The following is a 23,608-nucleotide window of genomic DNA, read 5'->3' as shown; positions in this document are numbered from 1 at the left end:
TTCAGGCAGGATGGCCTAGTAGTGAGTATTTTGGGAAGCCAGGATCATACATCTAAGATTGAGTCAATGGGCTATCCTTACACGAGCCTGTCCACCGCGAACTATAGCATAGTCCCAAGCCTGTAGTTGGGGAAACAAGTGGCTATTGAGATCGGATAGAAACTCCCGAGGTTCTGGACGAACACTACTGGGCCTGGCGTCGTGCAATGGCGATTCAGCTGAAGCCGACGGCCCCATCACCCCATAGCCCCCCCATGGTCGCTTAGATAGATGGGCGCGGGATCTGTCAGTCGTGCTATCGTTCCCGCTGAACACATGTGTTTGCGCGAGTAATGGGTGAGAAATCGATATGTTGTTCTGCCGTCTGGAGAGCGGACTACGGACTTCTTCAACTCGGCCACGCCTGCATTGACGTATCTTCGAGACCTGGCTCATGTCCCTGGCTCAGCTGCTGCAAGTGTCCACGTGAAAGCTGCAATCCTTGAGCAGCAATCGTCGGGTGACTTGGCAATATTGCTGTGCCTGCCGGTTCCAAAACGGAGTCTTGATCTTTTTGCCAGCTCTTGCATTTCTTGCGGTCCAGAAAAGCGTCTTTACGAGAATACAGATCCTTCGAGGTTTTGATTGACCGGTTTGGGCCTGGTGTCGACGGAGTACAATGCGTGGCGCATAGTAAAAAGGAAGCCATGTCCGCTGGCTGTTATTAGTTGGCGCACGGTTAAACCCTGCCAAGTGCCGCGTCCCGTACTGCCGGCTCCCCGTCCTGCATCCTCCCCCCTCCCCCTCGCCTTCGCACAGACGTTTTATGGCGCAACCAAGACGTCTTGTCCTACTGGATAATCTTGACTTGCATTCATGCCCAAGGTCAAAGGTCTTCTATTGGCTATCGCGTACTCGTCAAGCCTTGTTGAAACCTGTGTGCCGCCTTCGCACAGAAAATCAGGCCAACCACCACGATATTAACCGGTACCATGACAGCTGGAAACTTCCTTCATTACCCTCCGAGGACGCCTTCTTCCTGTCCCTCTCCCGTCCCGCGAGATGCTCGCTTTTCTTTCGACATGTTGTTGCGATAGGTACCAAGCACATATGCGAACAGATTTGCTGAATGTCTGGTTACTGGCATACACATGTACCATGTAAACACATGCTTACTGGGATTACATGCAGTATGCGGGGTATAAAGTGCCGTCCTGTAGACCTCAGCACATGTGCCATCCTGCTTGACATCTGGGCTGGCTACTCTCGCCGAATATTGACCGCGTCAATACCGCGAGGTGATCCAGGATTTTTCCTGGAGGATTCTCATGCCTAGTTTCGAATAAGTACATGCGTGCACTACCGAGTCCGAACTGCGGCCCATCACACTTCCTCTCACGTAATTTCGCCGTTTATTGATGGACTGATTGCCATTCCCGCGGCGGATTCCGGCTGGATCGGCAGCGATGACATCCCGTACGGCTTCACGACCCACGTGGAGAGTGGCACAGTAAGCTGTAAGTAGAATGCAAATCGGTTCCAGGAACATGTCACCCCCTCCATCTCAAACTGTTGTGTGGGGCAAGACAACCAGATCGTGAACTTTTGCTTTCCTTTTTGCTTCAATCCTGTACAACATCTCTGCAGTTCATGTGATGAGTATTTGCATCCTTGACATCGTGGCAATACCGTCGCAAGTGCCGATCCTTTCTGGCAACTTGTTGATCGCGAACTTTACCGCACTCGGACATCGCTACGAGAATCGATTGACCAGCTGCTCGCATGGACCCTGGGGGTTGATGTCGTGCATACATAGCATATACTTGATCAAACGCATCTGGATGCTCGGCGGAGCATCCGTCTCAAGCAGGTCCTGCTAGATGAACACCTTCTTGTATGCAGGGCTAACCCAAATACCTTCAAGTCCGTTCCCAGCAGCCCGTAAGTGGCAATTGCAGTAGATGGCGACTGGTTTCCCATTAGCCGGGCCCAAGTACACCTACCGCATCAAAGCAGGCTATTACTGACAAAACGGTACCTGTTCCCTCGACCTCCGTGTGGCGGTTTTAAGGTTCTGCAAGTCCAGTCTCAGAAGACAGTTCATCCTGTAGTCTCTCCCCCCCCCCTGATCCATGGGCTGGTCGGTTTCGGTTGGCTGCAGTCGCTTCTTAGAATGGCGGCTTGGGAGTTCTTGTAACAATTAAGAACATAGCATGCGCCTGGGTGTGAAGTATCACAAGTTCCCCTATCCAGCACATACGTTTCCTTGACCATGATTCAACGCGCCGAAATGGCAGCAGTACGGCCAGATGAGAATCAAGGGCCTACTATCCTAGGGACTACTTTGTCGGTTTTCATCCTGGCAGTGATGACCACGATAGCGAGACTCTATGTTCGCATTCGGATGATCCGCAATGTGGGGTGGGATGTGAGTGTTTTCAACAACACTGCGGCTCGACAGTTGCTGATGTTTCCGCCCCTTTAGGACTATACTATGATTTTGTCAATGGTCTTGGTATGTTCATCCACACGCCTTTCTCGCACAATCACTGATTAACAAAAACAAAGTGTATTGCGGGCCAATGCGTAATCATACCGCAGGTCTACTATGGCGCAGGACGACACATCGAGTACATCGACCCCAAAGACTTTTCACAAGCAATGAAGTTGAACTTTATATCGCAACCGATATATCTATTCGCCATCTGTTTTGTCAAGATCTCTGTGGGCTTCTTCCTTTTGAGGATTGCAGTCAGACCCTTTTTCCGGCGTCTCATCATGGGAATTATGAGTGAGTTGACATGGCCTCTTCCCAAGCACTACCTACAACCCTTTACTAACCTACACTAGTATTCATGGGCGTCTACACGTTTGGCTGCGTTCTAACTGTCTTCCTGCAATGTAGCGATGTTCGCATGATGTGGGATCTAACAGTAAAAGGCACATGCTGGACCGTAACGCAAATCAAAATCCTCGGATACCTCAACACCGTCCTCAACATGATTACCGATCTTGCCTTCTCCGTCGGCATACCCGTAAGTCGTTCTCCAACCCGACTACCAGCAATCACTATTTTAACACTTTACCCCCCCAACCCACAGATCCCGATGCTCTGGGGCGTGCAAATGAACCGCCGCCACAAAGCCTCCCTAATCTGCATCCTGGGCCTCGGCCTCTTCGCCACAGCCGCCTCAATGATCAAGCTCTCCTACATCGGCAACTACGGGCGCGCGGGGGACCTAATGTGGGATTCACGCAACCTGACCATCTGGACCGTCCAAGAATGCAACGTGGGCATGGTTGCCGGCAACCTGCCCTGTCTCAAACCGCTCTTCCGCTCCATCCTCGTCTCCACGTACGGCAAAGGCTCACGCAAGACCAGCCAGCCAAAGTACCTCTCAGACGCGTACGCAGCAGGCACAAAGGAGCGCTCCACGAACAAAAGCTACGGCCCACTCGGCTCACCCAAGCTGCACGATCGCGGCTTTTTCGACGCACCAGACGCCCCCGTCGCCCATGATGCCTTGGGGAAATCGTACATGCTCACCACCATCGATGCTACCCATGCACACCAAACAACAAGAGATGCTGCCGCCGCCCCGTCTGTCAGTTCCTCCGGTAGAAGCTCGCCCGCCGCTGTCGCGGGCGATGCGCGAAGTAGCACTGAGAGCTTTGCGAGACTGCATCGCCATCAATCTATCCATGGCCGCGGCGTCGCCGCCGGCCCGCAGGAGTTGGGCAATATTACAGTGACGACAGAGGTCAATGTGAGTGAATCTGTGCAGTCGCCGTTGAAGGATCCAAAGGTTGCGCAGTTGAAGGCAAAGGATATGGTGTAAGATTACAGAAGAAACAGACGTTTTTTCTCTTCTACCTATGAGAGAGTTTGTGTGCTTGTGTGTGTGTATGTGTGGGCTGTGTGGTTTCATGATTACGCTTTAATGGGTCTTTTTTTTTCCGACATGTATTATCGCTGGCGAGAACGAAAGGGACTTCTCGTCACGTGTGCCTTTTCGGTATTGTTTTTTTGTTTAGTTCTATACCTTTTTGATTATTATCTCTTTTGTATCAACTCCTAATATATTCGCACTCGTATTCTCCCATGTAGCTTGGCAGCCTTGTTTTCTTTTCTTGTTTTGCTTCTTTTCGGTATCGAGATGGTGGCGCGATTGCAGTTGCAAAAGGCGCAGTCCAGACTGGAGGGGGGGAGGGCGCATCAGGGGGATCAAAGCACAGAGGCACGTTCAAGGTAGAAAGCGTACAAAGTGGTGATTATAAAAGAATAGTTGACTATGTGAAAAGGAAATATCTACAGTGATCGACTCAGCGGAGTCGTAGAAACGTTTGGTATCTGACAAAGGAAAATTTTCGAAGCGCTGTTGAGCTGCTGATTGGGGGTTGGGTATATGGTCTATGTGGTGTTCATCGCCGGTGGCCTCATCTACGCATCCGTTGAGCCTGCCAACGACAACGTGTACTAAGTCTATCACTCTCTCTCTCTTGGCCCACTGAGTCCCCGAGCGTTCTTAGTCTTTTGCTTCTGCTGCGGCTGGTGTGGCTGGCAACGAGCTTTGTGACACGCAAGAGGGGGTTGGGGGTGGTCTTGTTCTCATCTTCTCTTTTTTTCTTCGCTCCTTTGGGTGAAACTGGCTTACAAGTGTCGCAACTAGAGTCCAAGTGTTCTGTCTAATAGGTCCCGAGTAAATTGTTTGGGTTGAATACTCGGGAGGTGGCGCAGTGGCGCCGGCGCCGGCGCTGCGTCATTCGGCTTGATGCAGCTGAGACGAAGCGGATGCGCGTTTGTGGCTTTCACGGAGAAAGTCAGGTGAGTTAAAAAAAGCCCACGGAAATTAGCGCGAGCCAGACTGTGACGACGCCCTCACTTGGTCGAGTCGTCGTGATGGTCAGCAGTTGATGTTGGCAAGACAATCTCGTAATTTTGGTCGTTGGCGGTGCGGTTCTGGCTGTTTGTCTCCCAGCACCAGGTCTCACGCCACATGCTGGAAAGCTGTCGGCGGTTGCCTTGGGCGGCGATTTCTTCTTCGTCGGGCTGCTCTTGGATCACGTGAATCTTGATTTCGGGCTCATCGGAAGAGGGCAGGCTCTCGAGAGATGCAGCAGATAGCTTGCGGAAGCGATGGACCTCGGCATCCATGGGCTTGTCGAGCCAATCATCCATGTCCTCGTCGGACATTTCGCTGCGAGAGCTCTTTGAAGAGGACCATGAATAGGAGCTTTGCGGGGTTTGAGGTGGCGAGGTGGATGGGGCTTGGTTGATGGTTGATTCGTAGGTAGCTTGCTTCCAGTGGACGTAGGTTTGCATGCCTTGGACAAACTCTCTGCTGGTTTTGCGGTCCATGGGGGCAAGGAACTGCTGGATGGGAAAGAAGCTTCCTTCCATTGGCGAGGTTGGGGGCGAAAGGACAGCACAAGAGACTGGTCGGTCAAGCTCGGTGTGCTTGGTCACGTCGGGAAAGTAGTCGCGGTCAAAGTCCGGGGTAGAAAGAAGGGAGACAGTGGAGACTCGTGAACGGTCGGTCGACAGCCTGAGGAGGGATGCAGAGTCGTCGACCTTGAGGGAGCGCATGCGAGAGATGAGGTGGTCGGGGGTATTGAGGCGCTGGAAGAAGGACTTCTTGGGCCGGAGAACGTGGGGCCGCAAGTCGTCATAGGGAAGGGCAATGGTGGTGGTCATGTTGGCTTGCTGGCTAGTGTGTGGAGTGGCGGAGAGTCGACGACAAGATGGTGTGCAGGTGATGGGCGGTGTTTATGTTTGTGGGAGCATATTAGGCTTGCTTTTTTGTTGTTGTGATGTTGTTTTGTGGACGGGAACGACGGGGCGTACTGGATACAAATGGGCCTGGCTGCGCGTTTCGGGACAGCTAGGGGAAACTAGCAAAAGCAAGGCGGGGCAATAGTCTTCGTCAGCCCAGCTGAGAAAAACGCTTGATCCATGCAGTCGAGGGTTGGGTTTAATCAGACTGCAAACCCCCGACGACGTGCTGATTGGCCGTGCCACGCTTCTTGGGCCGCCGAGTCGTTCCATGGGCCATCCGGTAAGTGTTCGCATTCGGGGGCCAGGGCGATGACCTCAACCTCTCTGCTCGGCCTCCGGCATACGGCTGCTCGCCTACCCTGCCGTGCATGTGTTTCCATGTCCATGTACTTACTACATAGTAGTACACATGCATCTGCCACCACCACCACAACCATCATCATCAGTACATGCTGTCTGCGGCAAAAGCAGCCACCCACTCGCCCAACTGTAGACGTGCAGACTCGACATGGTGGCCCGCCCCAGTGCATCGTGCAGCGCTTGTCTTGCCACACGTGTAACATGCACACGTCCTGGTTACCACTACAACCTGCTCTCTTACAAACGACGGATCCCAAAACACGACAGCCGGGATGCCTTGGAATGAAGGGGTGGAGAGCATCATTAACCGCCACGTTCCAGACCACGCTCCCCCATCCTCGATCCACAGCACGTGCCAAGTTTCCCGAGTGCGTGCGGATATGCCGTTGGACAGGCCGACAAGGTGAAGCCCGGCTGTGTGCTAGAGGCTGCTAGCAAATCAGTCGATCCATCAACTGCCCGTTATTGGAAACCGGTCCGAAACTCTGTCTGCCCATTAGCAAATTCTGCGTCTGGCAATCAAAACACCTGCACCTTTTTTTCTCCATCCCCTCAGTTCACTTTGGCCCTGCTTGAACGTCGTCTGTGCGCCCACGTTTCGTGAGAATTACGCAGCGCTCCACAGTTGTGTCCAGTATTTTCACCCTGTGCATCCATCCTCTGGTCTAGGCCCGATGCAGATCAAACCCCCCTTTCCGCTCTAACAAGAATAATTTTGTCAAACTCTACATACGTACTTGCGTACATACCCAGGCGCTCGTGACGCAGTGTCTCAGCCGCCACGACTTCGTCTTGTAGGATGAAGCCGGTGGAATCCAGCCGCCCAAATCCTCCAAGTCTTACTACTGATCTACCGGCACCGTCTTGCTTGTGATGACCCGCGTACGGCCTGATCGCCAACCATAGTAGATCGGCGCAAGACAACCTCCCACACGGGCTAGACTACATCTCGGTTCATGCCCAAAGCTAGTACTGCGCATCTCCTTGTACCCGACGCTGCGGCATTTCGTCGTCGTCGTTTCTTTTTTTTTTGCGCAGAGTCAAGTGGCTTGTACACAGCAGCTGGCAGCGACAAGCCTCGCTGTGCGCCCCTTACCACGACCATGGCCATGTCCCACCTCGCACCAAATCCTCAACTGCAACAACCAATCTGGGCCTCTGAGACGTACGCAGATTGTCCGTCAACCTGTCCGGCAGGCGCACGCGGACCTCGGGATACTTGTCGCGAGGACCGTTGCTACACTCCGTCGTCCTAACGAGCGCGGCACCGGCTACTTACGCCAATCTACAGGGAAGCCATGCCCGCTACCGCGCACCCGGACGTACCAGGCCGCATGCCTGACTAGCTGTCGGAAATTCGATGACGACACATGCACTCTCCGGGGACTTGGGGTACGCTTCATTTTGGGAACATGCCGTTAACCGTACTTTTTTCGAAGCTTTTGCGAACAAGTCCCTTTTCTCCTAGTCGTCGCCGAACACAATTGTTTTTTCTGGCTCACACCAGCCTCGCCCTTGGGACTGATAGTGGCGTTGCACGAGGCGCTGCACCATAGTTGCCCAACAATATTAGTCGGGCCGTGTCACGAGCGCTTGTGTCCTGTTGTTTCATGCCAGGCCAGAGAGAAGCATGGTGAAGTTTGGCTCCAAATATCGAATTTCCACGTCGAGGCTGCTGGGCCAAACTTTACTCGGCCATCCATTGGTCAACGCTGCCTGTGCCCTGAAATTTGCTTCACTTGCGCAAACTTCTCTCCCGTCAGCGGGCTGCTAGGGTGCTATTCAACAGGCCGTGGCATCGATGAACTGTTTTCCGCTTACCAAAGCACTCAACGCCCACACACTGCGCACAATCTCTTTGTTGAGACGCACATTCTGTGCAGGGTTCGGGGGCACGGGTTTTCATCAGCACATCTCGGGTACCTGAGGCCAAGGCGGGAGGGTGAATGCTCGTTCCGACGTCTTTAATCAGAAAGTCGCATCCCCTGTGTGAGCGACACTCAAGTTCACATGTATACAAAACGACCAGGGCATTTCAGAAACGCCCTCTCAAAATTAGTGTCACTTTGACAGAAAGCCAAACCATACAAACTCGCCTTTCCCACTACTTACTTACTAGTAGCCGCACGGCCCCGTCACACACCCACACATGGCCGCAGGTAACGCGTTCGGTGTGAGTACACAAGCAGCAGGGATATTGCCAGACACAGCACCTGTCGCAGCCCCAGCTTTTCGACTCTGATGTCCGGACGACGCGGACAAAGGCGTTGCGTAGGAAACGGGGCTTTGCACAGCTTCACACAGCCCACGCAAGCTAGTCAGCGTCATTAACACATGGTCTCTCTCTGTCCAACGTCCCTCGCTGACAAGCAAGGAACGCCCTAATAACTACATGATGACTCCAACTCGCCCATATACCCTGAATAAGTAACCGGGTAGCACTCACGGCGCAACAATCCCCCCTTTTCTTTCTAGAACGCCTTACATGCCTAAGTACAGTTGCGCACTGCACGTACCTACTTGGCCATGACAGCCAAGGTTGTTCTAGCCACTTACATCTCAGTCAGCAAGTTGCACTACTTTCTTACCTTTCTTGATCATCTTCGCAGGCGGCGATTAGGAGAATATTACCAACAAAAATAGGCCCAAGTACACACCCGACTTTTGCCGCTTCGCGCTGTGGGGTGCCGCCTGTTGCACTGCACATCAAAATTGTCGTTATCGAGCGGCGAGTTCTTAAGTGATTGATGGTAGCTGCAAATACGACAGGTGCACCACCGCTGTAGTTTGAATGGTTTCCAGTGCATAGCCGCCGCTAGCGGGTTGCGCGACGTGGGACTGAGCATGTAAGAATGCGGGACGAGTAACGTCTAATTTAATAATAGGGTACGTACGCAAGGAGGGTTTGCACAACGAGGAGTTGGGTAAAGGCATTATTCCTTTTTTTTGACAGAGCAGATCTTTCCTATGTGCTTGTTTGGTACATAGGTGTGAACCGATGGGTAGATCCGTAACGATGTGTCTACTATATTTACCGCTTAACTTTCGCACCTGGCGAATCATATCGCGTGCCTCCAAAGTATCTTTGGATGCCGTCAACTTTATGGCTGGATAAAAAAAAGAACTTTGCTTTACATATAAGCTTTGTCACATTGTTTTCATAAATCACTTTACATCGTCTTGAAAAATACTGGTGCGGAAGTTCATAGTGAGGAATTAGGTATAGGTATGCGCATCACTGTGTGGCTTTTGGGATGCATATGAGGCAGATTTAGTGGCACATCTGTTGAAACCCCTTAAGAACAACTTCAGATATGCTTCTAACCATGTCAAATATAAAGCAGAAGATCCTATGTATACACTGATCAGCAGTTTCACTATACACGTCTTCAAAGTCACAGCTGCCTTACTGCTTCTAGGTTCCAGTAGTCTCTCCACCGCGGAACAACCCGGCAATGACACTCGTCTTAACCGAAGGAGCTCTCTTGACAACTCTGTACATTCGGCTACAATGCGAGTTGTCTTCGTTGGACAAGAGAAAAGAACACTAATGGACATAAGGCGGTACAAAGTATCGGGGGACTTGCCGGGAAAATATGTAGTAATCCTGCATATCACAAATGGCATTACGCAGCCAAGTAGCTACGTGGTCTAGACAGTATTACATATAGTTAGTCGTAAGAAACATCCAACTGCGATCCTCAGCGATCCATCTTGTTAGTCAAAAGACTACGGGCATCTGCTCTACATCATCTTGCGTTCTCAACATTTTCCCACATTATCAAGTCCACTAACGAGACTTTGGTTTGGTAAATTATAAATAGCATAGTAGAAAGGCTACAGAAAGCGAAAAAGCAAAATAGTGTTAAGAGGGATCGCGATGATACATGCCAGTGTAAGAATAGACTGTCACAAACGATCTTCCCACACCACAACCACATCTTCATCTTGGCAACTCCTATCCAAACCCTCAACCTCCCCCTTCTCGCACAACACTCGCATCAACCACATGCCAAGTCACCCTTGTAAGCCCTATTCCCGCACAAACCCCCCTTTCCCATCCTCTCCTCACTTTCCCCGACACGGCACCCCAACGGCACAAAAGCTACACACACACACACACACACACACACACACACTTACCACATACCTACGTACATGGCTTGTAAAGTACCTTCCCAACCTCCCACCACCCCCATAAGCAACTATGCCAAACACACATTACAACCCGGGGGGGGGACGGAAACCAACCCACGCGTTCCCTCCCCCTTCCCCGAACACGAACGGCCCTCGAAACCGTTGAGCGACGTGGGGCGGGTCGCGTAAACCAACCAACCAACCAATAAAAGCCACAACAATACTTACTACTAAGGCGCAACGTCGGTAACAACGCACCGCGACTCGCTCTTGCGTCCTGCGATCGCGAAGCTCGAGTATTGCGCGTTTTGCTCCAAATGAACAGCGGCGCAATGAGTACGGCCGAACCCGTCGTACGGTACTTACACCACACGGGGGCTTTTGGACACGCGTTTAAAGAAAAAAGACCCTTGCCACGTTGATGTTCTGTTTTATTGTCGTGATATTGAAACTTAGGACCCGGAAAACAAAATAGGTGATGCGATTTATTAGCGACTAGATTTTATGGGCAAGGAAGTTTGTATTGTTTTGTTTCGTAAGTTGTTCAGATTATTTTTTGGGGGGGGGGGAGAGAGAGGCCGAGCCGGGGGAAATAAGATCGGCAGTTTATGGGGTACTTGGGGTTGTGTGAGTGGTAGGTTATCACATGATATTATTTTTCTAGTCTGGTTACAGAGTTATTTGCGAGGTTTGCGAAACAATGGTTTGGGGGACAGGGTTCGTTGGGTGAGGTTTGTTTAGCGAGGGATGAGTGAGGGAGAGAGAGAGAGTCGTGGGCAATGGCATGAGTCGTAGCCGAGGTTCGGGGATTGCGAGTCAATGGGCATACTATGGTGGTCGCTCGGGGGCGAGTTGGAGACGTGCTTGTGTAATCGGCGTGTTGCTCATGGAGGGAAATTCTGGGCGCGGAGTTTCTTGTGTGGAGTTGGGCAGGTAAAAACAGAAAGTTCAACCCGTTGTGGGCTTTGCGATGCAGATTTCTGCAGCGATGCCTTGCGGTGGAGTTTGTTTGAATATTTTTCGTCATTTAGTGTTTGAGTTCATCAACGGAATGACGAATTTGGATAGTGAGAACGGCATCTTGCGTGTTGGGGTCCACATACTTTTGCTCAGAGTTTTTTTTGCTGCGACTGCAGCATGTGATGAAGGATGTTGGAGTCGCCCCACAGCCCAGGTCCACGATGCCCACTGTGATCGAGCTCATGCAAGAATTCCGGTGTGACACGTGACAGATGGGTACTTTGAGACTATCATTTTTGTTTGCCTAGGTTGGTAAGACCGCCGAGGTAGGATGTGGTTCCTTTGGCGTAAAGTCGCGTAACTGTGAAAGGTGACGGTGTGGTGTCCTGTTTTTCGTTTCTTCGGATGGAAGCAAAGTGAAAAGGCTATTCTGCTCTCACAATAATTTGTATGTGCATGCTGACAATATCGCAATACCAATAGTGCCGAGTTCGCAGATTCCATGTCCGAGTGCAGATGGTCATTTATGATATGCTTTGTCTTGAACCTAATATCGTGGGTTCGGACATTGCTCGTCGTATTTTTCTGTTTTTCCAAACCTGACACTCCTTGAATCTATCGTCGCATCTTCTGGTGATGATGCGACAAGATCCTACTCCACTGCAATTCTTCAGTCTCGTGTTGTGTATGTGGAGTCGTTGAGGCGCGTAAAGAGACCATTGCATACGAAGCGCAAACTGCACAACACTGCTGCAATGATCTCCCACACTGGTAATCTCCCTTAGCAAACCTGCAATTTCTTCCTACTTTTAGCCTAACCATGAAACGGGCTCGCTCTCAATACCCTCTTTTAATTTTACTCATCGATTTCTCTCTTCATCTTTGCTGCGATGCGTTCGACCGTATCTTTAATAACAAGTGTTTATTCGATGTATTGACTACACTGGGAGTCGTTGTCCAGCATCGTCAAGACCCCGACATAGTGCACCCTTTCAAGTAGTACTGCAAAGGTTAATAAAAACACCTAGAATATGCGTCTTAGAATCAGCACTATCAATCCATGAATCCAGTTGTCTCATCCATAATGGCAGCAAAACGTTTAGTCTCACGATGCTTCCCACTAGTAATTGGAGGGAATTGAGACATTTTGACTCGAAATTCATCAGATCGCCTGATCGCTGGCGCAAGATTTCTGTGATCTTGTTAGCTTAAATGTCGTCTTTAGGAAAGCTCAGCGTACGTGACATCGCCGCGAATGAGGTAGTTGTTTCGTTCCATGGCGACAGCAAGCTCTTCTTGGTGGTTATCAAGTAGACCAGTGTTGGGCACGACTACAAGTGGGGTTTGATATCGGAGGGCTTCCAGAATTGAGCCAGAGCCTAGGAGAATTAGTCTATGACTGTGTCTACTTAATATATGCACTCAGTACCAGCATGTGAGATGACCAAGCCTTTGGACCTCTGGACAAGCTGGAACTGTGCTTGGAGTCCATCTGGGCTGAAATCGATCCCATCTACGATCAAGACTCGCTGTTCTTGGCTGCTTTGCAAGTGGGCGCGAGCATCGGCAGAGCATTTTGTATAGACATCCCTAGCTGATCCATATTGGACCAGAAGATGTGTGAATCCACCTTGTCGTAAAGCATCCAAGCTTGAGGGACTGAGTATAGATTCAATCAGGGCAGTGAAGGGAGCGGTGGCTCCAGTAGTGACGAAGCAGAGTTTTGACTCAGGTGTCCATTTCCAGGTGTCGGCCATGGTGACGACAAAGTAGCGTTAGATTACTGGTATCAGGCTTTCCTGGTGTAAGTATTATCCAAAATACAGACCAACGATGCGTTAAAGTCGACAATCAAAACATGCGGGGGGCACAGTAGCCATGAAAGCGGAGGTCGGGCTGTCTTCGCTTCAATTGGTCCGGCGCGCGGTGGCACTTTGCTTCCACTACTGCCAAGCAATCCCGCATCGCGAAAAGTCGACGACGGCATCACCATCGACCCGCACCCAATGGCGTCGACAACACGAAGGCTGCTCTTGCAGTCAAGGCAATGCCCGTCGCGGATACGGCCTCGAGCAGCACCAAAGCACACGACCACACAATGGCAGCGCCCGCTGTCCACAACACCTCGACGATATGCCAATGAGCCCACTAAAGAGGGCTCTGCCACTTCGGCAAACGCAAAGCCGCCGACGGAAACTCTCAATGAACTCAGCCCAGAATTGAACTTTTCAAATACTACTCCCACGAAAGATTTCAAGGAAATGTCCCAGGCTGAGCGTGACACAGCCATGTTAGACAATCTCCGGGCTTCACTCGCAGAAATCGATCCAAGCGTTGTCGCCGACGCTCTTCGCAAAGGAAAGCGCGGACTACCTCAGACGCAAGACTTTGGCCTGGAAACAGACGAGGACTTTGAAATTGAAGAGGATGACAAGAGGAAAGCGTCAATGGGATTCTGGGCCGAAGGAGAAGAGAGCATGGGTCCGGATGAGGATTACTACGGCGATGACCTGACGAGCCACGGCCACGGCGAATTACAGCAGCACAGGGAACTGAGGGAGTACGCTCGATTGATAGCCTGGGAGCTCCCACTTCTAAGTCGTACGTCACTTTTACTCCTAAATCCATACTTGATACTAATCAAGCAACCCCCCAGATCTCGCCCAACCCTTCACCCCACCAACATCAGCAACCCCATTCCGCTTCCGCTATACTTCCTACCTTGGCGAATCACATCCCGCCGCGAACAAAGTCGTCGTCGAATTTTCCCCCTCGGACCTCACCCAATCATACTCTCTAACTGCCCCCCAAATCTCCAAGCTCATCAAGCTAGCCGGCCCCCGCTACAACCCCTCCACAAATATTATCAAGCTTTCTTGCGAAAAATTCGACACGCAGCCGCAAAACAAGCGTTTCCTCGGCGAAACCATCTCTTCCTTGATCGCCGAAGCCAAGGATTCAAAGGACATGTTCGACGATGTGCCATTTGACTTTCGCCATCATACCCCCAAGAAGAGGCATGAATTCCCCAAGGAATGGATCTTGACGGAGGAGCGGAAAAAGTACCTCGAGGAGAAGAGACGCCAAGTTGCGTATCTGGAGGATCAGCGCGCGGGCAATGGCGAGTTGGTGGATGGAAAGAGGATTGTGGAGACGAGTTTGCCGTTTACAGACGAGGCGGAGCGAGTGATGGTTGGGGTGGGCGCGGTGAGGAAGCAAGTCAGGTAGTTCGAGGTGAGGGTTGATGGACTTGAGGAAGCAGTGTATACAATACTACCATGTACTACATTTTGTAAAGACAAAAAAAACATTGCAATTGACAAAACTTGTTCATTCTCACGTGTATTATTTCCCTTCTCTCTTTTCCTCCTTATTTCGCAAACTACGGGGCGCCGTGGCGCACTTGTGTTACATGTGATGATGCCCAGAGGGCAATCATGATAAGCAAAATACGACTTAGACTCGTGTTTTTTTTTTCGACCCAATCCAGGGGGCGGATAGAGAATGATCATGATTACAAAAGTATGTGTTTGTGTGTGTGTTTGACGATGTAATTTGCGTCCTCCCTCGTCCTTCCCCCTCTTTCACGAGAAAGAAAAAAGGGCATGGAGACAAAAGGATGGAGTTGGAAAAAAAAAAGCTCGTATGGACCGGAATGTGGTACAGGGTAGTTATGTGTCTCTTGCATGAGCAATGAGCAAAAAAAAGGGGGAAACAGGTTAAAAAAAGAAGAGACCAATGGGTATATCTAAACCCTGCAACACCTTGAGTGGAAGACTCGAGAAAAAAAACGCCAATGACGCCCCCATCCCATTGTTGCTAAATGGCACTGTACTTGTACACGGATTTTGAAAAGGAAAAAAGAAGGTGGTGTTTGAGTACTGTCCTCGAGACAGGCTCGCCTTGCTGGAAACAGTCGTTGGTCGATTCAACTTGGCGCAGAGTAGTAACACTCAATGTCCAATACACAGCGTTAATAGCTGGCTCAGCCAACTGGTCCAGTACTTGGGCGTGTCTTCTTCCTGCCCTTGGGCGCCGGCGTGTCACCTTCTTCGCGTTTGCGTTTGGTGGGTCGACTGCTCCCGCCCTTGGGCCGGTAAGCTGTGTCGTCGTCTCCGCCACCAGTCTTCCGCCGTCCCTTTGCAGTCTCTGGCGCGGCTGAGTCTTCGTCATCGTGGTGGTCGCGTGGACCTGGGGTACCTATGGCTGACTCTCGTTTGGCCTTTGCACTCGCCTTTGTTGCCTTGGGGGCTGCCGACTTCTCTGAGAGGTTCTCGTGGTGTGCGCCATCCTTGTCCTGCAGGAAGACTTGGGGCTGGTGCTTACGCAGCCAGTTGTAGACGCTGTCGGGATTGCGAACAGTGAGGTCTTTTTCGCTGAGAGGTGGCTGAGCTGAGGCGAGGCGGATGGGACGGCCGTGCTGCAGGGACTGGTCGAAGCCGGGCTGCTCGAGAAGTTGATCGGTGGCCAGCAGGTACTCGTCCTCGTGGGTGGGCGACATGTAGCCGGGAGCATGCTCGCTGAGGTCGATGCCGGGGACTGGGTGTTGGGCAAAGTCCTGGCGTGTGGTATGAGGGACTTTATGCTCGAGGCTGGCGAGCGACTTGAGCGTGTGGTGTATTGACTGCGACGAGTGCAGTTGGTCGGCGCGCGTGGCATACTGCTCAGGCGTGATGATTCCGCGGGTGAGGTCGTCTCTCAGGGCCTGCAGCTGCTGCTTGATGACTTGGGGACCAGGGCCCGACTCGAGTGAAGGCACGGCGGTGTCTGCGGGGGACAGGCTGCACAGGTCGAAGCGCAAGCGGGGACTGACGCGCGTCTGGTCGTTGAGCTCGAGGAGGATATCCAGCAGCTGTTCGTTGTTCTCTTGGAGGCGGCGCGCCGTCCCCATGGCCTTCCACTCGTGCTTGATGAGGTTGTCGCTCTCCGTCATAGCCTCGTCGAACTTGATGCGCATCTTGCGATACTTGCGTCTTTGAGAGCATGGTTAGCTGATGGGTCCTCGATGTGCGATGGCGCGTCCTTTACCTCCACGATCGCTTGACGGGCTTGTGTGTAGCATCGGCGGCGTCGGTCTGATGTTGCTCCTGCACGGGATTGGTGGCGGTGGTAGTCGTGGTAGCAGTGGCCGCAGTGGCCGCAGTGGTGTCATTGGCGTCGCTGGCCGCAGCGGGTGGATGGGAAGCCATGGTGGGCGGCGGGTTGGGGATGGGGGAGGTGAAGGAGAGGCGGGAGATGGGCGGTGCTGGGCGAGGGCTGGTGGGCGACGAGGGCGCGTGTGTTCTAGAGGGCCATGGTTGCGCGCGGTGCACGGCCTCGGTGGTTGTGAGCAACACACGGCCTCTGGGAGCATCAGGTGGATCTGGCTCCTCCTTTACTAACTGCTACTGCTACTACTGCTGGTCACGGAGAAGCATCATTCACCCTCGCTGCCGCCATTGCCCTCCATCACCTTTGCTCTCTCCATCTCGCCACCTGCTCTCCCTGCGTCTGATCAGCCTCGCCCTGCAAGCTCGGACAAAGACCGGGAGGGTGTTGCATTGCTCCAAGACCCTGAACGTCCCGCCTGCCGCTTTGCTCCTTCTGGACCATTTCCGCCAGGTCACTACGACTGCGACCACAACCACGACAACCGCTGTCCCGACTGCTGCTGGTGCGCGTGCTTGTATTGCTACTGCGGCCACCACTCGCGTTCCTCCTCCTCCTTCTTCTTCTCGTCCTGTTGTCAAGCCGACCCGTATATCTTCACCCACGCACCGGGCCTCTGATCCGCTCAACCATCCGTTATCCACCACCCCTTCACCCTCCCCGCTCGTCCGCCCGCTACCGCTACTGCTACTACTGCATACATACATCAATACCGCCAAACTGTCGTCCATACTCCTCAACCCCACATCTCGTCTCAAGTTCGCTGGCGATCCCCGGCCCCGCCAATCGCCCTCGACGTCTGCCTACTCCAACATGTCGCTACAACCCTCAAGCTCAAAGGACGCGCGCCGCCGACGTAGCAGTAGTCTTGTCTACAAAGAACCCCCGGAGTCGCTTGAGCAGCTGAGCGACCAGTCGGCACTGCCCAATCTCAACGTCGAATGGGTCAATGCAAAGGGTGAGCCACCACAGCCATGCACAATGCGACCTCTTGGCTGACTCTCGCAGGTGCATGGGCTATCCACTTTGTCCTCATCTTCTTCGGCAAGATCTTGTTTGATATCATCCCAGGCATGTCGCAGGAAGCATCTTGGACCCTCGTCAATCTCTCGTACGTGGCCGGCTCCTACCTCATGTTCCACTACGTCCGCGGTGTCCCCTTTGACTTCAACTCGGGTGCCTACGACAACCTCAACATGTGGGAGCAGATCGACAACGGCGACCAGTATACCCCGGCCAAGAAGTTCCTTCTCAGTGTCCCCATTCTGCTGTTCCTTGTCAGCACCCACTATACCAATTATGGCTTGACATATTTCCTCATCAACTGCTTCGCCACCATAGCAGTAGTTATTCCCAAGCTGCCTTCGGTATGTTCGCCCGCTACACACACACACACACACACACTAGTCCACTAACTCGTCGACAGCTCCACAGGATACGATTCGCTTTCTTCAACAACCCTCCCGATGATGCCTAGTCGACCCCTTTCTTTTCATATCTGCATAGGTTGCATAGATTGCATAGGTTGTAATTTTGACTGTATTTTTAATACTACCCGCATTAGGCCATGGACAAATTGAGTAGCACTACCGCGCGGGCAGGCGGCGTTTGGGCACTGTAGGGGAAAAGGCGCTTTATTCATACAAAAGTAGCGGAATTCATCCTTCGCGGTTCTCCGCCAAGGTTGTGGCTGGTTCAGCCGTACATCGCATTCTACCTTGACCTCTCACCCTGGATGCTTCGTCGTGTCCGCAATGCCCCAACCAACTTGGTCAATATTTCAGCACTGTCATGCTCGACACCGTGCAGTTGGACCTGCAGTATGTGATGCCTTTTAAACGTGCATAGCGCAGTCCGAGCGCACCTTTTTTTTATTTTTTTTAGCTAACATTCGGTCAACTGCCCGTCATCCATTACGCATCATTGTTTGATTTTGAGTCCAAGATGTATGCATTAAATACAGGCGCACCCTTCCATGCTGCCACAATCCCCGGGTCAAGGTTGTCTCTCTGCATAGAGAGCCGTTTCCGGACAGCGCACCAGTCTCTTTTAGCCATTGTATCGGTCGTCTGACGTCACCAGCGCAGAGCGCCTCACCCAAGCTTCGACCTTGCAGCCTCGCAGAGTCTTTACCTCTCGCAACCCCAAATCAACTATCCTCGCCGTCTCGACTAGTATTTTCATCATGGCTTGGTCTCAGCTCGAGCCGACGGGCCCGCATGTCACATACCTAGTGCTCACCTTCTTTCTGATACTCTATGCTCTCTTCTCGCTCATGATACGCAACCGGCTCCACCTTTCGGAGCCACCACTAGCCACACTTTTCGGTATTGTGAGTATTGCACAACCGCAAGCCACACACGAGCATTTCCTGACTGCAACCAATACAGATTGTCGGACCACGTGCCCTCGGCCTTTTGAGGCCTTATGACTGGGGCTTTTCAGTACGCGAAGCAGCATCCTGTTCAGCAAGCAATTAATACTGACTACCAACAGGATGACGCGATTCAAGAAACCACCCGTCTGATTGTCGGGATCCAATGTTTTGCTGTCGGCCTAGAGCTTGAGAATCGCTATCTCGCCAAAAAGAAGTATGCGTTGCTAGCCCTGTTAGGACCAGTCATGACTTTCGGCTGGCTAATTTGCGCCCTGTTTGTTACCATTATATTTGAGACAGACTTTGTGACGGCCATGACAATTTCTGCGTGCCTTACGCCCACCGATCCCGTCCTTGCAGCCTCTGTGCTCTCCAACAGCCAGTTCAGCACACGAGTACCGAAGCGTATCAGAGATCTTCTGAGTGCAGAAAGCGGTTGCAACGATGGGGTCTCGTTTCCTTTCTTGTACATTGGCCTCAGCCTACTCCTCAAGAACACGGCCGGTGGTGTCTTGAAGAAATGGTTCCTTGTCACAATACTGTACCAGTGTGCAGTAGGTATCATAATAGGTATTGTACTAGGACACATCTTCAACCGACTCTACCGCCTCTCGCATGCACGCGAATGGATGGGCGAGGCCTCGTATCTCACTTTCTATCTTCTTGCCGCCATATTTTCAATTGGACTGGCATCAGTCCTTGGAGTAGACGATTTCCTCGTAGCCTTTTTTGCAGGCCGTGGATTCTCTCACAGACAAAAATCGCCCATGGCCGACACCGCTCTTCCTGTCATTATCGACATGATGATCAACTCGTCATTCTTTGTCTTCTTTGGCGCAATGATACCCTGGGAGAGTTTCAGCGCCTTCGACGCCATCACACCCGCTCGGCTTATTGTCTTCCTCATTCTCATCCTTCTCTTCCGCCGCATTCCAATCGTCTTCATTCTCTTCCAAGCAAAACTCTTGCCTTTTGTCAAGACGACCACGGAGGCCCTCTTTGTTGGACATTTTGGACCTATGGGTGTCGGGGCACTCTTCCTCGCCATCGAGGCGCGTGCACAGCTTGAAACTGGTACTTCTTTACCCTTGCCAAATCCACCAAACGACCTCCCGATCGAGAGGCAGAGAACCGTCACTTTGATCTGGCCAATTGTCTGCTTCGTTGTGCTCGGTAGCACAATGGTACACGGCTTCAGTACGCTTGCTGTCAGTATCGGAGGCCATTTTGCACGCAAAGAGGGCGAACGTGCTCCGCTGATAGGAGCCGAAAGCGATGGGTTACATGGAATGGTTCATGATCAAGAAGATGAAACCGAGGTTGAAGACATTGATGAGTAGGTAATTCGTTGAGACGAGCCATGTATACGCCTCGTAAAAGAGTCTGCTGTACTCGATGCAGACCATGATGGATCTGTCCGATGGCAAGTAAAAAAATGCGCGTGCAATCATAGTCTAGATCTGCTGCATCAGATTGTAATTGCGGGCTGATAACGATATGAAGTAATGGAACAGTGTCAGTATCCACTGTTGACTGAAGCCCTTTTCGGAGATGATCGCCTCACCGTGTCCAGGACTTTCCTAATGCGGTATAGTGCATCTGCGTTGTTTATTCCCGTCGAATGTCAGATTTGTCCACCAACTCTCCTACCAACACCAATTATTGAGATGGCTGGCAAGAACTTGGGCGAGCAGGCAGTGCCTCATGCATCATCCAACAACACTTTTCACAAACGCAAATTTGCTACTGGTGCAGTGCTTTGTTTGGCAGCTCTAGCATTACTCAGAAACTGTAGCACCACACCTACATCAACATGGAACTTTCTCTCGAACCCGAACAAACATAGAGTGGATTCGCAATGCCATCAAGCCGAGCCTCTCTTTCCTTCAAGGAAGACAAAAGAGTTGGACGATATGGAAAGCTATCTGACCTCTGACGACTTCCGCAATGTTGCTATCGAGCGCTTATCAGGCGCTGTGAAGATCCCTACTCAAAGCTACGATGATATGGGCGATATCGGCACGGACCCTCGATGGGACGTTTTCTACTCGTTTGCAGACTACCTCAGCAAGACCTATCCATTGGCGCATGCGACGCTTCAACTCGAAAAGGTCAATACGCATGGCTTGCTATACACATGGGCTGGCACCAATCCCAGCTTGAAGCCCAACTTGCTCATGGCGCATCAAGATGTCGTGCCTGTCCCAGATTCAACTCTCAAGCAATGGACGCACCCGCCTTTCTCAGGACATTATGACGGAAAATTTGTATGGGGAAGAGGTGCAAGTGACTGCAAGAACCAGCTCATGGCTATCCTGAATGCTGTTGAGGCGCTCATTGCTGCCGACTTTACGCCTCAACGAACACTCATCTTGTCTTTTGGCTTTGATGAGGAAATCTCTGGTGGAGAAGGGGCAAAGCACCTCTCAGCCTACCTGTTGAAGAAATTGGGACACAATTCCATCGCTGCTATTGTCGATGAGGGCGCGGTGAATATCGAAAGCTGGGGCGCCAATTTTGCCATTCCAGGTGTTGCAGAAAAGGGCTATGTCGATGTCGATATCGTCGTTCGTATGCCTGGTGGTCATAGCAGCATTCCACCACCGCACAACGGGATTGGGGTTGCCAGTGAACTTATTACCTTGATTGAAGCGAACCTTTATGAACCGCATCTCGCGGACGAAAATCCATACCTAGGCTTGCTTCAATGTGGCGAAAAGTACGCACCCGAGTTCCCACAGCAGCTGGGAAAGCTCTTGGACAAGCGCTCCCGACGCCACGCAACCTGCAGCAAGAAAGACGACCTCGCCCTCGAAGCCGCCAAAGCAGGGCCCGGCACAAAATACCTCTTTACAACCTCCGTCGCTGTCGACATCATCCACGGAGGCGTCAAAACTAACGCACTACCCGAGCGAACTCAGTTCACAGTGAACCACCGTATCAACGTCGGCTCCACCTCTTCAGAAGTCAAATCCCACATTTCCTCCTTAGCCGCTCAAGTAGCTCAAAAGTACAATCTCACACTCCACGCGTTCACCGGCGAAGAAACACCTTCTAGCATCTCTCTTTCCCATGGCCCAACTATCTTGGAGCCCGCGCCCATAACTCCCACGTCGCTCACCCGTTCTTCTTCTTCCAACACTTCGGTCTCGACTACTACCACTCCTTTTGCCCTTCTCGCAGGCACCACGCGCGCACTCTATGGCCGCGATCTGATTGTTAGTCCAGGCATCATGACGGGAAATACGGATACGAGGTTCTACTGGGATTTGAGCGAGCACATTTTCCGCTATGGACCGGGATGGGATAGGGAGCAGGTTGGCTTGGGGAACATTCATACGGTAGATGAGAAGGTAGGGGTTACGGCGCATTTGGATACTGTGAAGTGGATGGCAGGGTGGATTAGGAATGTGGATGAGGCGGTTCTTTGAGAGATTGGAAGATTGCCTTGTGAAAGGGGTTGGGGAAAGTATGACGATGGATTGTGTTGTTTCGTTTCACGGCATGTAAACGGAATTATCACATGGGTGCTATATCCCATGTGTAGATGAAGTAACGAATCCTTGAAGTACAACTGTGTCTGGTTTTAATGTCGACTGTTCCTAATATATACACATCAATCAAGTCCATCATAGGACTTATATCCGAAGAGACTACTCACCCAATCAATGCGGCTCAACTGGATTCCCCTGCTCATCCGTATACGCAGGTGGCTTCGGCTTCGACGCCCTCCTCGCCTTCTCCCACGCCCTCACCCTCTTCTGCAACTCCTCCAACAACCTCTTACACCTCGCACGCTTGAACTTTTCCAAATCAGGCCACCCGCACTGCTGATAGATTGCTTTCGCTTCCTGTGTTTATCTCCCGTTAAAACGCAGCCCGTAACCATTTCACTGCCCTCCGCTCCGCTCCAGCAAAAGAAAAGGGGATAGAATAGTAAAACTCACATCCGCAAAAACCTGAAACTCCCTATGCCCCTTCGCATGCCAAATTTCCCAAACCAGCAACCCAGGATTAAACGGCACAGGCAACAACTCCAACGCCACCAGCTCCCTCGCCAACCCGTCGAAATACTCCGTCGCCGGCACCGGCCTTGCAGTCCGCCACTGCTCATTCTCCGGTACTTCGGCAACAGGTCTTGTGATAAACGCCGTGTGCGGCGTAATCTCACCTAGAACACGTCGGCAACCATGCCGACACATCAGCTTCTTCAACGCGAACAAAAGTATTACGCCCCTCCCCATGCCACCTCACGGTGAAAGCTCGAAAAAGGAGAAAAAATTCAGAAGAAAAAGGAGAAAAAAAACATACCGTTATTCGTATCAATCATCCACCACACTCCACCCGGATCCCCTTGCAACGGCCATGAAATCGGCACTACACCCTCTGGAATCCGCTGCTCGGGTAAGGGCCAAAGACCGACTGAATGCGCATCGTTCACGTCAAAGTCTTCGTCGCTGTAGTCGTCGAAGAGGTCGTTGGTGTAGGCGATGGGTTGGGTTCCTGGGTAGACGGGGCGGGTGGCGGAGGTGATGACGGGGAGGTGAAGAACTAGGTCCAGCATTTGGTCGTTGAAGCCTAGGCGCTGGAGATGGGAGAGGGGGAGGGAGGAGGGGTCGTGGCCGGTGGGTGGGGCAGGGTGGATGTGGGATGGGTGGATGGAGACAGTTTTGGAGAGGAGGGTGTAGTAGGCTGTTAGGCTTGTGATTAGTGCGGCGCGGTTGTAGGCCGAGTTTGGGGGTGGAGGTTGTGCTGGGGGGTCTGGGTCGGGCATGGTGGTGGTAGGGGGGGTTGAGATGGAGAGTAGGTGATGGGGAAGGGGGGATTGAAGTTGTTTGTATGCATGTCGCTTAGTCGAGAAATTTCTTGGG

At 51.9% G+C, this 23,608-nt stretch overlaps 8 protein-coding genes across 8 annotated transcripts; 4 read left to right on the top strand and 4 right to left on the bottom strand.

Moving 5' to 3' along the window:
• Positions 1–2,269: 2,269 nt before the first annotated feature.
• On the top strand, positions 2,270–3,818 carry PSV08DRAFT_188654 (uncharacterized protein; the record flags this gene model as incomplete). Its single annotated transcript, XM_014225581.1, has 5 exons — positions 2,270–2,407; positions 2,465–2,494; positions 2,548–2,770; positions 2,830–3,014; positions 3,081–3,818. The coding sequence occupies 5 exons, from the start codon at positions 2,270–2,272 to the stop codon at positions 3,816–3,818; spliced, it is 1,314 nt and encodes a 437-aa protein (XP_014081056.1).
• A 1,040-nt stretch (positions 3,819–4,858) lies between these two features.
• PSV08DRAFT_356058 (uncharacterized protein) lies at positions 4,859–5,674 on the bottom strand (the record flags this gene model as incomplete). Its single annotated transcript, XM_014225580.1, has 1 exon — positions 4,859–5,674. The coding sequence occupies one exon, from the start codon at positions 5,672–5,674 to the stop codon at positions 4,859–4,861; it is 816 nt and encodes a 271-aa protein (XP_014081055.1).
• Positions 5,675–12,188: 6,514 nt separating this feature from the next.
• On the bottom strand, positions 12,189–13,052 carry PSV08DRAFT_332965 (glycosyltransferase). The gene is made up of 3 exons (XM_014225577.2): positions 12,642–13,052; positions 12,453–12,591; positions 12,189–12,404 (listed from the first exon to the last, which is right to left on the bottom strand). Exons 1-3 carry the CDS (start codon positions 12,967–12,969, stop codon positions 12,266–12,268), a joined length of 606 nt encoding a protein of 201 aa, XP_014081052.1. The 5' UTR covers positions 12,970–13,052; the 3' UTR covers positions 12,189–12,265.
• A 158-nt stretch (positions 13,053–13,210) lies between these two features.
• Positions 13,211–14,549, top strand: PSV08DRAFT_209862 (mitochondrial 37S ribosomal protein mS35). The gene is made up of 2 exons (XM_014225576.1): positions 13,211–13,813; positions 13,869–14,549. Exons 1-2 carry the CDS (start codon positions 13,219–13,221, stop codon positions 14,438–14,440), a joined length of 1,167 nt encoding a protein of 388 aa, XP_014081051.1. The 5' UTR covers positions 13,211–13,218; the 3' UTR covers positions 14,441–14,549.
• A 452-nt stretch (positions 14,550–15,001) lies between these two features.
• PSV08DRAFT_405144 (IEC3 subunit of the Ino80 complex, chromatin re-modelling-domain-containing protein) lies at positions 15,002–16,401 on the bottom strand (the record flags this gene model as incomplete). Its single annotated transcript, XM_014225575.1, has 2 exons — positions 15,002–16,185; positions 16,241–16,401. The coding sequence occupies 2 exons, from the start codon at positions 16,399–16,401 to the stop codon at positions 15,198–15,200; spliced, it is 1,149 nt and encodes a 382-aa protein (XP_014081050.1). The 3' UTR covers positions 15,002–15,197.
• Positions 16,402–17,173: 772 nt separating this feature from the next.
• On the top strand, positions 17,174–20,077 carry PSV08DRAFT_374335 (ORMDL family-domain-containing protein; the record flags this gene model as incomplete). Its single annotated transcript, XM_066093288.1, has 6 exons — positions 17,174–17,318; positions 17,369–17,727; positions 17,787–17,836; positions 18,536–18,692; positions 18,751–18,804; positions 18,857–20,077. The coding sequence occupies 6 exons, from the start codon at positions 17,174–17,176 to the stop codon at positions 20,075–20,077; spliced, it is 1,986 nt and encodes a 661-aa protein (XP_065948139.1).
• A 311-nt stretch (positions 20,078–20,388) lies between these two features.
• PSV08DRAFT_230581 (uncharacterized protein) lies at positions 20,389–22,168 on the top strand (the record flags this gene model as incomplete). Its single annotated transcript, XM_014225573.2, has 1 exon — positions 20,389–22,168. Exon 1 carries the CDS (start codon positions 20,405–20,407, stop codon positions 22,166–22,168), a length of 1,764 nt encoding a protein of 587 aa, XP_014081048.1. The 5' UTR covers positions 20,389–20,404.
• Positions 22,169–22,402: 234 nt separating this feature from the next.
• Positions 22,403–23,511, bottom strand: PSV08DRAFT_365778 (uncharacterized protein; the record flags this gene model as incomplete). The annotated part of the gene is made up of 3 exons (XM_066093100.1): positions 22,403–22,588; positions 22,685–22,908; positions 23,049–23,511. 3 exons carry the CDS (start codon positions 23,509–23,511, stop codon positions 22,403–22,405), a joined length of 873 nt encoding a protein of 290 aa, XP_065948138.1.
• Between the last annotated feature and the right edge of the window lie 97 nt (positions 23,512–23,608).

Source organism: Bipolaris maydis (assembly GCF_028858645.1).
Source record: "Bipolaris maydis strain C4 unplaced genomic scaffold PSV08scaffold_15, whole genome shotgun sequence".
Lineage (NCBI taxonomy): Eukaryota > Fungi > Ascomycota > Dothideomycetes > Pleosporales > Pleosporaceae > Bipolaris > Bipolaris maydis.
The sequence above is the reverse complement of the archived record's forward strand: the minus strand, read 5'-3'. Positions and strand labels throughout refer to the sequence as shown.

Excerpts from the sequence above, each read along its gene's own strand:
- PSV08DRAFT_332965 (XM_014225577.2), bottom strand. The coding sequence starts at position 12,969 with ATGGCCGACACCTGGAAATGGACACCTGAGTCAAAACTCTGCTTCGTC. Across the intron at positions 12,592-12,641 it reads CTTGGTCATCTCACATGCTG|GCTCTGGCTCAATTCTGGAA; the intron begins GTACTGAGTGCA and ends TAATTCTCCTAG. Across the intron at positions 12,405-12,452 it reads CTCATTCGCGGCGATGTCAC|AAATCTTGCGCCAGCGATCA; the intron begins GTACGCTGAGCT and ends ACAAGATCACAG.
- PSV08DRAFT_209862 (XM_014225576.1), top strand. The coding sequence starts at position 13,219 with ATGGCGTCGACAACACGAAGGCTGCTCTTGCAGTCAAGGCAATGCCCG. Across the intron at positions 13,814-13,868 it reads GGAGCTCCCACTTCTAAGTC|ATCTCGCCCAACCCTTCACC; the intron begins GTACGTCACTTT and ends GCAACCCCCCAG.